The 16,730-nt window shown below is 35.9% G+C and overlaps 1 protein-coding gene across 1 annotated transcript; it reads right to left on the bottom strand.

Annotated features, from left to right (window-relative positions):
- Positions 1 to 1,323: 1,323 nt before the first annotated feature.
- LOC135684193 (growth hormone-regulated TBC protein 1-A) lies at positions 1,324 to 11,334 on the bottom strand. Its single transcript, XM_065199636.2, has 12 exons — positions 11,244 to 11,334; positions 10,878 to 10,949; positions 9,209 to 9,366; positions 8,688 to 8,734; positions 8,007 to 8,118; positions 6,979 to 7,100; positions 6,155 to 6,251; positions 5,776 to 5,839; positions 5,009 to 5,117; positions 3,872 to 4,009; positions 3,363 to 3,410; positions 1,324 to 2,729 (listed from the first exon to the last, which is right to left on the bottom strand). Exons 2-12 carry the CDS (start codon positions 10,892 to 10,894, stop codon positions 2,619 to 2,621), a joined length of 1,023 nt encoding a protein of 340 aa, XP_065055708.2. The 5' UTR covers positions 10,895 to 10,949; positions 11,244 to 11,334; the 3' UTR covers positions 1,324 to 2,618.
- Positions 11,335 to 16,730: the final 5,396 nt, after the last annotated feature.

The raw sequence follows: 16,730 nt of genomic DNA, 5'->3' as shown, positions 1-16,730 counted from the left end.
TAATTTAACATTAAGTGTTTTCCCCTTCCAAGGGGTCAATAAACGCATCACCAGGTTTTCGAGGCTCTGGTACGGGTATATATTTGTTTTGCATGCAAATAATCGATTGAAAAATAATTACATGATTTCAAAACAGCAATTCGTGATGGTTTGGGTGTGTTTTACTGGGTGGTGAAAGGGTAAGCGCCAATTCGAGAAAGCAATAATTTGTTAGCCTGTGCTCCAGACCCCAAGCTAGGTTTTGTTAAAGCATAGTTTTTGCAAAGAATCGATATTTTAGATACTCCTTCACATCGGTTCAAATTGACTCAACATAAATGTCTAGGTGTATGATTCGCATCAGGCTTCATAAATATATCCTTTAATTGCTAGTTTCCAACTTCGTGTAATTTTATGGACAATTGCATTGATGCCCAAACTGGATTTTTGATGGTTCTAAAAGGTGCAACTGCTGGTCGGTTTGCTAATCCGCCACTTTTGGTTCAAAATACCGATATGGTTGTTTTGTCTTTAAAATGTTTTCGGCCACAATAGATTCACTATTTCTTGTTCTTTTTATGCTGAAATACAATTTATCCTTTCGCATTAAACAAATGTATTCGCTCTCCGAAGAAGGGACATAATTTTCAGCAGATTTTTGGCATTTTTCTTAAGCCACATCGGCCACACTGGGAATCATTTTGATTATTTTCTTGCAGTAAGCCAATCACGCAGAATTTGACATTATAACAATTTCTAATAGTGTTTCATAGCAAGGATGGTTTAGATGTTTTCTTTTAGCTTGTTATCATTCTTGCTTGCATTATTTCGTGATGCTCCCTTTTGCAACACCCTACTGTTATCGTATGCAAGATTGTGGAAAGAACTCAAGCTAAATAAAAAATTTCCCGATTACAGCCTTTTTATCAATGTGCGTTTATCTATTTCATTAAAGCCCAGAGTCGTGGGTGTGGATAACGTGAAGGAGGCCGCTAAAAGATACTTTCAGTACCTTTGTGTACATTTCCAGTTTCTTGGTCGTCAGGTAAACAGCATCATCTAAAGCAGGGACATATGTGTACTGTTGGGCTGAATCCGAATCTTCCCCCCAGTCTAGGGATGTCGGAACCATTTCAAGTTGAAGGGGTAGAGATAGATTGGTGCACAAAACGGGCCTTGTTTTTAAGAGGTTAATTTTTAGAGAAAGAAATGTTTCCAAAACTTGGAGGGCAAGTGCTCCTGGCGCATTATCCGGTTCACACATCCTTGATACATGTACGATGACACTACGATGATACATATTTAGAAAGTTGAAGACGAGAAGGAAAGAGAAAAATGTGGCTAAAAAGATTTGCGAATATATCACTAATATCCGAAAAATTTGCAAACTAAATAGCAAATCTAGAAAAATCACAACTTATACCTCTTTGATACATTTTTACAAATAAAATCTAACTGAAAAATAACCTATCTAAATAAGACTTTACAATAATACACATCAATTACGAATACCATCAAATCATTTTAACCGATCAATCTCAATATCTCCTGCTTCTTTTTTTCAGCGCCTCTCCAAGAAACACAAAACCCTCGGATATGAATCCTGCAGTCGGTTTCTCGAAGACCTCTTGATTTGCCTCAAGCCTTCGTTTCTCCATAGGACTATCGAAGTTCTGTATCGCAGTAGAAGAGCGGAGCCTTTACCGCGGTATTGCCTATTGACAGCGGTCATGAACATTCATAAATAAGACTTTTCGCAAGTTCAGAAGATAATTTGGAAGCAGAAATTGGCGCTAAGTTCAGTTGTCATGAACTAGCCATGTGCTTGCATCAATTGCCTCGTGTAATGTAATGTGATCGTGCTAGAATAACGTGATGCAATTGCATTTTGTTGTTAAGGTTAAAAGTTAAAAATATAGTTACTGTTGGTACTGTCATTTTGCAATATGAATGAAAAAATAATTGTTTGCATATTAAGCTGGTGTGGTAAATTCACCTGTTAGAGATCAAGTAGTATCATTTTAAGTTATGTCACAAGAAGGGGCATATTAAACATTTTGGACACGGGCGAGGGTCATATCTGAGCTTCATTGCAAACGCTGGGGCTAGCATATTCATTGCGAGTAAGAGGCCAAGAAAGTTACATTAAACGGTATGTGTACGCAGGTAAACAAAAAAATATTTTAAATAAAAATGGGGAGGTTTGAAATTTGAACGCTTTAGGAAAATGGCTGGAAATTTTAATATTTCAAATAAGGACAAGAACCATCATACATACACTCCATCCGACCATATTAAAAGGGCGTTGTAAAAATATCAAAAAAATTTTTGCATGGAAATATTGTTTGAGCATGGAAAATAAACAATTCTTTGCGAATGAGAAAGTCTTAATATTTATGTCAAAATTCCAGAAACAATAACTGGAATTACTGGATCATATACAGGGCGCTCTTAATGTCCAAACCCCCTTTTTTCCACTGCGCTACCTTTAAAATCTTCAAATAAAAAGCTAGCCTTCAACCTATTGCTCTAGGAAAAAATTTGCAAACCACAAAAAATCTTAAAAGAACCGGACCATTCTAGTCAAATCTATGGATGTCAAACTATCGGTTATTTAGACGTTGAACTTACAAATAAAACTATTTATTGCTTCTAAGTTTCTGCTCCTCAATAGCAAGTTCTTCTTGATGCCGTATTCTCAATTCCTGAATTTTAGCCATTGGGAGTGAACCAGGCACTTTGAAGCAGTTCTAAAAAAAGGGACAGTTAGTTACTTAGATAGATAGTATTCATTGATGGAAATTGGGCTTTTTGACAAAGGGTAAGAGTGTAACTTGTTTCCAGTTTTGTTTTCCTAGGTCCAAATATGAAGATGTAAATTTCTGAGTCACGGCGAGTCGAAGGGCAACGGCTCAAGCCCAGGGGTGTCGTCCTAAAAAGCAAGGAGGGGGTTTGCTGTAGGCAACCTCTAGAAGCCACACCCATGACACCTATGGCCACACCCAATACCCTTGCATTTGTGTTAAAATCTCAAAATCAGAGAATCTGTAGCATTATAAAGGGTCAAAGATACGAAATACTTTTAACCAAAAATTAATTCATTGTTAAGGGGGGGGGGCTGGGCTCTAAATTTTAACAAAGGGGTGAGCCCTCTTAAGTCCTCCCTTCACGGTACTCTTGCCAAAGCCCCATATAATGTCCTGGCTGAAGTACTGGTGACATGGCCAAGTACGGTTCTCTTTATGCTCGCCCAGCAATTCTTTGAGTAAGCATACCCTATATTCCCTTAGCTCTATTGTCACAATCCGTCACAATGCCTTCCTGCCACCAAGAAAGAGAAATAGTATTGGGTGCAAAGGTTTAAAAATTTTGTATGGATTTACCTGCAAAAATGAATGACAATCGAGAGTAAGGCTGTTGTTCGTGATTTTCTGTGAAAAGAAAACACCAGTGAACAAGATACAATTTACTTTGATCCGATGATTATCAATTATGTCTCTCATGTTGATATTGCAACTAAAAATAAAATATAAAAACAAAGAAAAGGTAAGGAAAATTTTCCATAAACATCATTTTGAAATATTTACCAAAATTGGAACATCGTAATATGCAAAGAACAGTGTCGAGAAAAGATACTTTGGTTCAGAGCTAACATTATATAGAGGTTGTTCCTAATGATATATAAATAATAACGATGTGTCAGGTAACGGTGTGGAGTTCAAGCAAACGTCGTTAAATACACAGCTCGCCAATATAATCAAAACATAGCGGAATCGTTAAATAATTATTGAAGTAAGAACTGAAAACAAGACTCGTTATCAAATGCTCGGGCATTCTGTCCGCAATTGGGGATCAAATTGAGTTGTAATACAGGTAAAACGTTGAACCTCACCTTAAAAGTTTGGCAAATTTCTGTGAAATCCTTGCTTGCCAGGAATTTTTCTTTATTTGATATAATCAACGTGAGAGCTACTCGCAGCAGAATTTTCGAACCCTCGTAGAAAAGACAGTCCCAAATTCGGAGGGTGGTCTGAAAAATATATACAGGAATATGCAGGAGCTATCTGAATATTCAAATAGAGGATTGTGAATACAGATATGGAGCTCATCCTAATTAAATTGTTGTTTAAATTTGAGCAAAGCTGATAATGTGTTATGTTGGTTATGTATCTGCATCATTCAGTTCGCATTCTGTATTTTGACCATGGGAAAGGCTCGTAAAAGTACAAAAAGAATTGACATTTCTAATTGAACGCAAAGATGAAAGAATCGACAAATCAAACGAGCCGTGTTGGTTATCAAGGAATAAATCATTTTATCTTACTCTATTTAAAAAGAACTTGTATTTCTTCGTAGATTTACTGGAACAAAGTGACAGACAAAATTTCCTTGAAAACTCATTTTACCTCATAAATGTTAAGTTAGCTAACGGATTACTGTTATTTTTGCTTGCTTAATTAGTTTTCCAAGGGTCAAATTGCCATATCTCAGGCAATCTGTAACGGATTTAGCTTATTTTGCAAAGGAATTCATGTTCAAAATCCAAAAATTTTAAAAGTACAATTTATAACGCCATCACTTTGCCAGTCTATTCACCACCTGAGCGAATCGACATGTCTCTAAGATATTTCTCAGTAGCAAGAAATCACTTCTCCTAAAAACGTGGAAGATAAAAATCAATTCAAATTCTATTCAATTTAATTTTGCATTAAGCTAAACCCAGGGACGTTATTGTTTGGAATATTGATTCTCTTTAAAGACTAATTGCTAACAGTGGGCCTTTGCGAGCGTGTCGACGATCCAAACAATGGCAGTAAACTTGTACGGATTAACCAAAATTGATTTCAGACTGTCTAAAAATGCATTATGGGATGCTTGCGTAGCGCAATGACTCATTGTTAGCAATAAGTCTTTAAGAGTCATGCACTCATCCGCCCCTTTAGAGGCTGTTGGAATCTTGAGCTATCACCAGCAAGACTTTCTGCCCTGCTAGTTGTCATTCATTGCAATGGGGTTTAAAGAATATTACCTCGACTGGCAGTACATCCATAAAGAGGCAAATAAACCATTTCGAGGTGGTGAGGTTAAGATCGATGCCATTCGACTTGAAGTGCAAATAAAGATCTGGGTGTCTTTGGCTAAAAGAGGAGAGGAAATGTAGTTAAACTAGAAACGACAAACAAGAACTGCAATTTGAAAAAATACACTAACAACAAAAAACTATTTATGTAGTTTGAATTGCAAAAGTAATTTCTTAAAATCATCTGTCTCGAAGAATACAGTCTTCAGTATTATTAGCTACATATTTCTATTTAATGCAGGAAGTATCTACGATTTAATCTTTATTCTCCTCACGAAATCTCTCAAGATCTCAACAATCCTAAGATTTTAGCCCCTCCTCTTTAATGCTAGCTTAGCCAAGCACGTGGAGATCTCTTAGCAAATGGCACCTTACTTTCTCCAACAATAACTTAATTTAGTAATCCAAAAATTTCTTCGAAAGAAACCACTTGATCGCTGTCTCTTTAGAAAAGAACATCTGAGATATTTAAGAAAATTTAGGCATTGCAATGCAATCTGCAGAGCGAGCTTACAAAATGGCGAAAACGTACTTAAAATCTGTTGAGTAAATAAATGTACAGTAAAGGTTAATTTAAATGGCAATTGGACATCCATTATTTCATTCCAACAGAAAAGTTTTTCAGTTGGTAACACTTCATCAGAACTATTTAGTACTGAATGTTGAACTGCATCATGCCAAAAGCCGACAAATTGAAAATATAACAACAACCTCACCTTATCAATTCCATTAAAACCAGAGTTTCAACACGAACACCAACAAGATTCTTTGAATAAAAATCTGAAACAGAAAAAGTGAATTGCATGGTTAAAAACGAAAACAGCTTGTCATTAAAAAAGTTACAGAATGGACACCTATTTTCATAGGCACATATTTTTTGACGACTTTCAATTTATTAGAAGAGAGTATCTTTCTAAAACATTCTATTATAGCTTGCTCAGTAGGAATAAAAATTTGATGAAGATTGTGCAGTATTTAGAAAATCGACAAATTAACTATACAACGATATAATTTCAGCCCCTGGCAACATCAAAAATAGCATGTTTCAGATTGAGGATGGAATCAAAAAGCCAACAAAACCTAAAGACAACAAACCTGGAACAAGTCTTTCAAGAATTTCCACAATTAACCAGAAGGACATTTTCTCATCTTTTGTTATTAAAAGCAACATACCAACGATGTAATTCAAGCCCTAGGTAAAAACAGCCTCTTGTTATGCTATTTGAGCAGCTGAAAATCTTTTAGAACCTATACAATAGTTGCTCAGTGATTGCTTAACAAAAACTTTAACAATGTCAGTGAATACCATAACCTAAAATGGTTTGCCCATAGTTTTTTGATATGATGTCAATTGTAGTACACATAACATTGGGAAGACACAAAGAAATCTAGGGGATTGAACAGAGTTAGAACATTTAGGCCAGGTTTAAAAATAATTTCATTTAAATTCAGCTCAGAGAAAAATCGCTTGAATCAAATTTCATATATACTAAAGATGCTTTGTAACCCTGCAAATTTTTGTATAGTTGCCTATAAACCAGTTGCTTATAAAATTGAGAGTAATATGGAAAAAACTCTTTTCATCGGATATGGAATATCTTTTTCATCCACAAATTTGAGAACATAGAACCTACAAAACGTGTTAGGATTTGAAGAAAAATCTGCCAAATTTTTTCATCTCTTGCAAGATATTGATTTCATTTTACAAATATATGTTTTCTGTACTAACATGTTTTTTGCTTTCTGTATAGAATTTAAGGTGGGCTTACTTGAGTCAGTTATTCGTCAACATAGGGCCTATTCTAGAATGGGACATGGATAAGCAACGATGGCTCATTTTAACTCGTTTCTTGAAGAAAGGATTGGTTGCTTTAATTCAGCAGTTTAAGAAGTGTTATTCTGCAAAAGAGGTTGAGTACCTGGCAATATCCTATTGACTCTTTGTAGTGTGCTACTGCTACTAAAACATTTTTCAAGGATGTCAACTGGCTGTCCTTAACATCTCTGAAATAAACATTCTCTGGGTATGTTCTTCTAATATCTGCAACCACAAAAAGCTAATTTGAATTATCATTATCCAGCATAGTGGAAAAGTTTATTAGCAAAATACCTAAACTAGGTTAAACCTGTTCAGTATAAAGAAACTCTATAGGATTTTACCTCAAGCAAGGCTCAAAACGTTTTTAGGGAAGGTACCACCATGTATGAGAGCAAAAAACTGATTATGCGCCATCAAATATCTTGTACAAAAACTTTGAGTTTCAAAATCAATACCTTGTGCTTTGGAGTCATAAAATAACTTTTAAAAAGGCAATGTGATTGCTTTTGTCATCAAAAATTTTGTCCTTTAAAATAATTCCCCTGCAGAAAATCTTCTCCTTAAAAAATATTATGTGGGCATTGTTTTGGCAAACACATTATCTTCATTCAGTACAGAAATTTCTGAAACATTTGAAAAATTAATATGCAAGATTGCAACAAGATTTAGCGCTTGACTGAATTTTTTCTCCTGAAGGAGTGAGATGGAGTCTCTCTGCCATTGTTTCAGGTGATATGTTTATGACAGTTTGCAAGTTCTCGCGAGCTGATGAAAAGTATGCGGGGCGAAAAAATGTATCAAGCTAGGTTTTTTCCTTTGTTTCTTTCCTTAGATTGTATAATATTGTTTTCTTTTCTTTAAGGTTTTACTATACGAAGGCGTACTTTCCCTAGTATACTGTATTTTCACATACAATAGGTTTTGTATGACCCTATTGGCTGTATCCCTACTTTTGAGCCCTGTTTAAGTGAGGCAAATGATTTGAAATATTTCACAGCTGCCTGTTGATATCACTGAGTGTGAAATTCAGAACTGCTCTATTCTGTATACAATAACTCATCAAGAGCTATAAGACAGACTGGTATAAACCCACTATTATATCCTATATGGAGAAAAAGGAAGCAATACCTCTTTCAATAATATCAACAATCTTTTCATCCATGTTACCCTGAACCAGTTCTTCATATTTCAATGGGGCTGCATCAAGCTTTGCTTTTGCCCTACTGACAATCAACCATACCTTGGAAAGAAGCAATCAAGTTATGAGTAATCATTGCCAAACCCTGCAGCAATTATTTTACAAGCACATTCTCATCAAGAAATTTACAGCATGGAGAGTTTAAAAGGACAATCATGCATTGGGCTAGATACTAGGCAATTGAATGCAGTGATGTTTTTATTGTTTTTTATATATTATTTATGATATCACAACTTATTATTCAAATTTTTTAATATCTAAATCACCATATGATTTTCTAGGGTATCTTAGATGGAAATACTTTAAAACAATTTACAAGAAACCCTAAAACAAACTTTTGCAAAGTTAATTAAAGAACATATATAAAAGGCATATAAAGAATAATTATCATTACATAGGAGCTTCTATCTTGCACATAAATTATCATATTTCATTCAAGTAAAGTAACACACCAACTTTCTTCAAAGCAGCAACCCATCAAACTATAAATGTTAGAGCCAAACAACCCTATGAAATACTGATGCAAGAAAATCCTATTTCAAAGCCAAAATGTCAGAAAAAATATTTTACGATATCCAAGCAATGGGCTTAAAAATTATGTTGAGCAATACCTCCCCTCTGCTTTCTGATGGCACTCCTTTACGAACATACCTCTTTACTGAAATAGAAACAGCAGCATATATGTAGGCTATGAAATGAAGAGAAGCTACAGGAATGTGCAATTTCTAAATTGGAATTTCTAAATTCAAGAAAAAACATAAAAGAATTGTTATTTGAAAGTCATTGAGTCAGATGAAAATATCAGGCATCATTTTCAAGAATATCCTTTCACTTTTTACTAAAAACAGGATGAACTTGAAGCTGCAACAAAATGTGTACAGCTTTGGAAGCTTTCAAACTACTTTTCTGCATTACCTTGGAAAATGGGAGTTGCACAGGGAATGGCCACAAGGAATGTAGTTGAAAAAAGAATTTTACCTTTACGCAGACCATGCCTCATTTCTCTTTTTTCTATTTTCAACGGTTTTACTCATCGACCAAGGAAGAATGAACATTTTACTGGGCTTTGGACACTTGCCTGTGTCATCAAGTTTTTTAACATAACTTTCATTGAGTAAAACCAAAAACGTACCTTTTCTGGAATGAGTAAGATTGGATAACTTGGTCCCTAACAGCTTCTCCCATTTGGCAGCTCTTCTTGCCAGAACTCGTAGATAAGCAGACATAAATGCCTCATAGCTGTCATAGTCAAAATCATCTGGCCTTTCAAATCCATACTGGTCAATTTCCCTACAAATGATACAATATTTGTCAACAAAAATGACCTTTCCACTAGAAATGGCCTTTCCACTAGAGGGCAATATCAGCTTGCATAGCTGCCAGTATTTTAACCTCCTCATGAAATAAATTTGTATGTAAATTTGCATTTGTATGTAAAATATCTATTCAAATTTTCTTATCAATATTTGCAAACCTTTTATCAGGTGTAGAGCTAATTTTGTCACTGTTGACATCAAATCATCTAAACAAACATTGTTTCTAAAAGACTGAACACCCAAAGAACAGGCTGAACACCCCAAGAACACCCTAAGAACAAGATTAAACACCTCATCCAAAATTTGGATTTTGAAATAAATGCTGCGGGGCGCTTCAAAACCAGATTGAATACCTGTCACAAATGTCTGTAGTAAAGTTCTTATTGCATTGATGCCATTCATAGCATTAGATAAATAGCAGATATGGAGAAAGTTCATAGATTGTTATGCCTATATGTGGATCTCAGTTTGTGGTCATTAGAATTTGGAATCTCATTGGTTTTCCTAGCAGTAAAAAATCAAATACACTGTTCAGACTGCTACGGATCACTTTCGATTCAGATAAGAGTAATACATATAGGTTGCACTTATGCTGCTATGAATCACTTACTGATTGGTATCAAAAGCGATACAGATTGGCCTTTTGTTTCTATCACTGTTAACATACTGTGGCTTTACTGATCAGTTACCCATAAAACTTCTGATTGAAATATGATAGACGTATTACTTTAGCACTAAGTCATAAGGATTGCCCAGTTTTACACTGGGCTCTTATGAGTCTTTGCTAAAAGAATCAAGGGAGGAAGACTGGAAACTTTGTCACTCGCCCGTGATATATTGCACGCACACTCAAATTTTCCATCATCATTTTGGCCGTGCAAAGTCCCTATTTAAATACATTCCACATTGATAACAATACAAATTTCTTAAAAGTGGGTGATTTCAGGCGTGCAGTCGTGCAGTCAGGTGCGTGAACTTGCCTGCGCAAGAAACAAAGTTTCCAGTCTGGCAAGGGAGCAAACAATGCAGAAAAGGATTAAGATTAAAGGACAAAAAGGATTCTAACAAAACACCATTTAAAACATATAGATTCTGCGGTTCATTTTATCTTTAACAAAAACTGGCCTTAGCTATGTTATCATTCAATTATGTTGCTATATTTTTCTATTTTTTCAAGAAAGGGGAAAGAATTGAAAAAATTTGCATTATTTTTTATTCAAAACGGCACAATTTTAATTTACAACTACCGATTTTGGCAAATGGAAGACCTTAGGATGATCCCTGTTACAAGAAGCAGTTTACAAAAAAGCTTTGATGGATTAACCTGGAAAATTATTCAGGTGTGGATAAGTAACTGTTTCATTTGGTTACTAAAGGAGTATCAAAATCAAGTTTTTAGGGAGATTTTTGCAGGTCTAGATCAAAATCTTCAGCTATCGTTAAAAATAATTAAATCATTAGATCAATGAACAAAGCTTTCCCTACCCTGTGATCCCGGCCATAATCTGAATGTGACTGTTAATCCATTACTTTTATCAGTGTGCCCAGAATATGTATCTATAAGGCAAGGTAAAAAAACTCAAACACAGTCGAAAATTAAGAATATTAATACTTGCATATTCTTCAAATAAGGGGCAATCAAAACATTCAGGTTTGAAACTCAGAGAGCTGATGAATTTGGCAACAATCTATGTAGTGGCCTAAATAATCAAAAAGCTTAGTGAAATGTCTGAAACATGAAACTAGTCCCAAAAATACAAAATTAGGGTACAAGGGCAAGAAAACAAAGTATCCTAAAGTAATCAAAGTGTCCAAGAATCTTCCATAAAATTGAACAAGGAAGGCACGTACCAGCCGGTAAAATTGAACTTCAATTCATCCCGAATGTGATTTCATGTGACAACAACAGCAACTTTCATGGGCAGGGTCATGGAAATCAAACCCCCTCTCGAATTAGCCCCTGGAGGCTTATATATTTTTGATATTTTCGGATGGGGGCTTATTCGAGGGGGGCTTTTACGAGGGGGCTTATGCGAGGGGGGGCTTATAGAATTATTTCAGATATTAAGAAGACATAATTAAAAGACCTTGTTTATTTTAGTAGTAATTTCTCTATGAGCATTTAATTAATTACTACCAAAAGTACGAATTTGTTGGGGGTAATTCATAAAATTTGGTCGGTTTTCATATAACGGAAAACATCATATAGCGATAAAATACGTCGAAATACGTTATATGAAAACCAGCCTTAAAGTGCACTGGGCTGGGAGCCAAGCCCCCCATCCCACCCCTTTATGGAAACAGCGATTGAAAAATTGAATCGAAGGGGCGATGAAAAACTCCAAGGTCAAAGTTAATTTAGATATTTTCATAAAAAAGGAGACGGTGCATTTTTTAACAGCATGTTAAAAGGGAGGACATAAATGACTACCTTTTTTAAATGTTTATAATGCGCTAAAAAGCTTTAATTATGACTGGAGCAGGTCCATCCCTCTAGCTTCTAGATATTCCATCATATAAGAGAGAGTCAGCTGACGAGAATGAAATAAGCTTGGCGTTTCCTTTTTTCGTGAAATTCCAGTCTCACGTGTTTCTTCTTTTGCATCTTTTTTGCTTTGGAATTTCCTATGCATAGTAGTGACATAACCTGTGCATGATAAAGTAATTCATGCTATTTTGCTTGTTGCTTTCTGTTTTCTGTTGCTATTTTTTGATTTTCCAATTTCTGCTGATACTTTTTTCTTGAGCTTTGTTGTATTTCAGCCTGCCTTTTTTCTATTGTTGTTTCTATTTTTGGGGAAATCTCAGCCTAATTTTTCTTATTGAGGCTGTTCCTATAAAAACGTGTTGTTGATTCTCGGGGGGGGGGGTTACCTTAACATGTTTGAAGGTACGGGGGACGTGCCATTGTTTAGGAGTACCTTTTTTCTGAATTGCGGAATTATCAGTATCAGTTTTTGAAATATGTACGGAACTATAGGTACCATTTGAAGAGACTTACAGAACTATGGGTCACATTTTTCAGACATGAGGGGAATTATGGGTGCAGATTTTTTAACAAAATGACACGTCCCCGTCTAAAATTAGGCCTACCCCCCCCCTTACCCACCCCCAAAGGTGATTATGGCTTAATGAATAGCTGGAAATTACATCTCTTATTGCTGGTCTTTGCACCTCGCTCAAAGTGCCGGTTTATATGAGCAAATTTATCCCACCTCTCATCATCTGACAGGTGGGATGAAATCGTCGAATGTTTACATGCAGATTTTATTCCAACTTTGAAAAGTTTATGCTGACAAGTGGAGCGAAATTTGATGGCATTTAAATAAACATTTCATCCCACCTCCCAGCTTCATTCCTTCTCCCAGCGTTTATTTGGAAAAAAATTCCACCCCGCCCAAGTGAGATCCCACCTATTACACACTGGAATCTTACCAAACCGGACTGGTTCGTTTGCCATGTAAATAAGATGAAAGAAGTAAATAGGTAAGAACCTATTCTGATCTAGGAATCCGATTTGGAATACAGCAGCTGATGATATGAAGATAATATCATGAACAATGCACCAGTGGCGTAGTTTGATCCTCCAGCCTAGGGGGGTTGGCTACAGGGGGTGCAGCATCATCATAAGTAAAATTTACCGTCGAAGACAAAGCTGAAGAAAACCTTTAGGTGCTTTTACACCTACTGACGGACGATTCTACCGACATACGAAGGACTCGTGGACCAATTGAAGATTTTCCGACCAACTCATGAAGAACAGGTGTGTATGTGTAACACTCCCCTAAACCACCTGCTAGCTACGCCCCTAAATTGCACTTTTAAGAAAAAGTAAAAAACAATAAAAATACACCATTTATTATGAGGATGAGTTTCTAGCCGTAAACAACTTTCAAAAGCAATGAAAACATCAGTTATCTTTTTTTAGAATACTTTTTTTTACACATTGTATGATATTTTCATTACAACATATTTTTTAGGAATAAGCTCTTTATGGACGTTGGTTAGAAAATCTACACCTACAAAAATGTAGCTGTTTTCTATCCGTTTTGTCAAATAAGAATTAAATGAAATGGAATATTCTCTCGCTTAATATGTTTATCGCTTAATGTGTTTATCGGATGTCTTGGTAATTGTGCCAAATATGAGCTATAAAATGATGGCAATATTTAAGCTAATTCACTCATCATCATCATCAGCTCCGTAGCCGAGGCGGCCGTGGGTGCACCCAGTTCGTGATAGCCTTTCTCCAGCCTTCCCGATCAACCGTCATACTTCTCAAGGTGTTGCCTCTTTCTCCCGTCCACTCAGTAATATTCCCCATCCAGTTTCTCCGTGGTCTCCCTCTGCCCCTGCTTCCCTCCATTCCGCCTTCCATCACAGCTCTACCAGTTCCTCCTCCACGAACCAGATGTCCGAAGTACTGGAGCTTCCTCCTCTTCACCACATCCATCACATCTTCCGGTTCATATCCACAGATCTCTTTGATCTTATCTTAATTCACTAGACGAAGCTAAATCATGTGATGTCTGTTTCTAACTTCATCTAATTATTATTGCTTTTTTATATAAATTCTTATAATATTGATTTTTAGATCAGAAATTGGTATTTATTCTAGGAGCAAATGATCATTTAACAATATTCCGTAAGAGGTAAAGGTAAATTGACAAACTTCAGGTTGAATAATTCAGGAGCCAAATAATCTGTTGTATATCAATTTTGTTTATGGCTTGAAAGTGGCACAATTTCAAATGATCTTGAACAGGACGGCCTAAGTTCTTTACACCAAATGGCGTGTACAGCTCTGCCTATACGGCATCGAGCACTTTATGACGGACAGGTCAATAGTAATTTTTATAGACTGACATTTAAGTTAAAAAAATGCAGCCAAAGAATATACCGATGCTCAACATCAGAAATAAAAGTAGATGGCACAAAGATTAAGTATTCAGGCTGCTGGGGACTGGTCAAGCCCTTATTCAATCACTGTTAACTGAGCGTGAATTAAAAGCACAGGCAGAGAAGATAAGAAGCTCAAAGGTCTCGGAATTTATCCATTATTCTTCATTATTCTAGTGTTATGTGGATTTATCGAGATTAATGCCGACTAATACGGTTCTTTTCTTTGCTGCATTTCCTTTAACGAACGCAGCGGCTTTTATTACAAAATCCAAACTTTGGATGCGGTGTTCAATAGAGGGCGGCGTTTATCAGAGGATGGGGTTTAATACAAAATAAAAAGCTTGTCAAGTAGAAAATTACAAGAAAATGTGACAAAAAAAATAAAAACAGACTTTAAACAATGTTTTCTTGTGTGAAATGTTTTTAAAAGTTCCGTTATGGAAATGTCAAGGAATGCCAATATCCCTGTCTTTGTCAGAGCCGTCATATCTTTGACATGATAACTTTAATAGCTTTCGTATAAACGTATAAACGTAATAATAAGCGTATAAACTATTCGTTACTTCTTGTTTGGTATGTTTTCTAATAAACGCCGCTTTTCAAGATGTGGCGTTCAATAGAGGGCGGCGTTAATCAGAGGGCAGCGTTTTCTCCAAATGGTTGGCTGAAGGTGCAGTGTTCAATAGAGGGCGACGTTTACCAGAGGGCAGCGTTCATTAGAAAAAATACAGTATATTCAAAGGGTGGATAAGATGCTTGAGACGATTTGCCTCTTGGAAACAGTGACCGACGCGACACAACTCTACTTGTATAAATAACGACCAACAACAATCGTCAACATGCGTTTGATACCATGACATAGTAGCTGAAGCTTGTTGCTATAACACAAAAAATTAGTTTAGTTCAGACAAAGCTTCCAGGGGCTCCATCGTGTTACTTCAGAATTGGGGGGGGGGCGTTCCCGTCCCCCTTCCCCCGGGCTTTATGGCCCTGTAAAACACTATAGCCATCTCCGGTTGTTTTTAATCAAACAGTGCACCTGCTTCTTTATACTGGCTAGATACCAAAGGTGGCTTTAAGGGGACAATGGCATGCAGGCACGTAAATAATAGGGGGGCGTGGGGGGCGTAACGCCCCCCCAAAGTTTGGAAAATCCAGTTACAGTTGGAAAACGTAACGGTTGACTTGGAATTTTTTTCTTAAGACCAAACTTGTGAATTTTATATTTTAAGAAGTTTTTTATTTTAAATATAAAGATTCTAAACATTAAAATTCACCCGCATAATACCCGCATTGATCAGAAAATATTAGAGTGGGAATTTTTTTAGAAACTACGAGTTGTTAATTCAATAAAAGATTAAGAATCTTTCAGTACTAAAAATTCTCAATGCTTCTTATAAAAAACGAGTTTATGCTAAACTCCCCCTGTTATTTGTTAATGTCCTTGAGTCCTTATCATAAATTCCTATGACAAAACTTCTGTGGAGCAAGAACACATTGCAAAAACTGCAGTAGAAGTATTTGATCAAAGAAGAGTATTTCATCTTTCGAATCAGGCATATGCACAAGTTTGTTCTCAAATCATCATTTCAATTGTAAAGAATGAAAAGGCATTTGGCCCTCTGAAAAGTTTAAAGGTAGTTTTCTTCGATCAAGAACGAAAATAAAAGGCCCAAATTCTTGGTGCTTCTATATCGTGAAAAAATGTATTTTAGATAAAATTGATCAATTGATCTGAAAGAATACTACTAATCATTAAGTATATCTAATACTGGTTTTGCTTAAATGTTGCTTTACTTCTTACAGTATGTTTAATGTTTGTTTCATGTTAATCAAAATTTAGAGATTTAGGCTTTTATGCTTTAGGCTAATTATTGAGTAAAGATTTGGTAATTATAAAGAAAATATAACTATGGTGTTCGGGCTATTTACAAATATCAATTTGGTAGGTACAACAGATCTACTGGTCGAATGAAAAATTTATCACTTAAAGTTGGAATTTTCATACTTCCACGCCCCCCCAAAATTAGCAACTTGTTTTCGTCCCTGATGGCATGGGGCAAGAGGTCATAGCTCAGGACCCCCGCGTTTTGATAGCAAGAAGGACCCCTGCACCTAAGAAAAATGTTGAAAATTTAAAAGAACAAGGTGCCCACAGATGCAATATATTAGTAAGCAACACGGACAAATTCAAAAGATTGGAATAACAATTTCTTGGGCATTTTTTTCAATATCGTACTGTTCAGAAGTGAAAACTTTTCATCTTAACAAGCTGCGACAGCATCGTGACTCAACACCCCCGGCCCACATGCGTACGAAGTGTCATATTTGGTCCAAAGTAAAAAGGTTACCAGTCTTTGCGTTCTACTTCTTTCTTATCATTAAATGAAAAATGTTCCTTGACCTCTTAAGCTCCCCCCCTTCGAACGAAAAAGG

This window comes from Rhopilema esculentum, chromosome 21 (genome assembly GCF_057945365.1).
Source record: "Rhopilema esculentum isolate cy_ngs chromosome 21, ASM5794536v1, whole genome shotgun sequence".
NCBI lineage: Eukaryota > Metazoa > Cnidaria > Scyphozoa > Rhizostomeae > Rhizostomatidae > Rhopilema > Rhopilema esculentum.
This window is presented reverse-complemented; position numbering and strand designations above follow the sequence as displayed.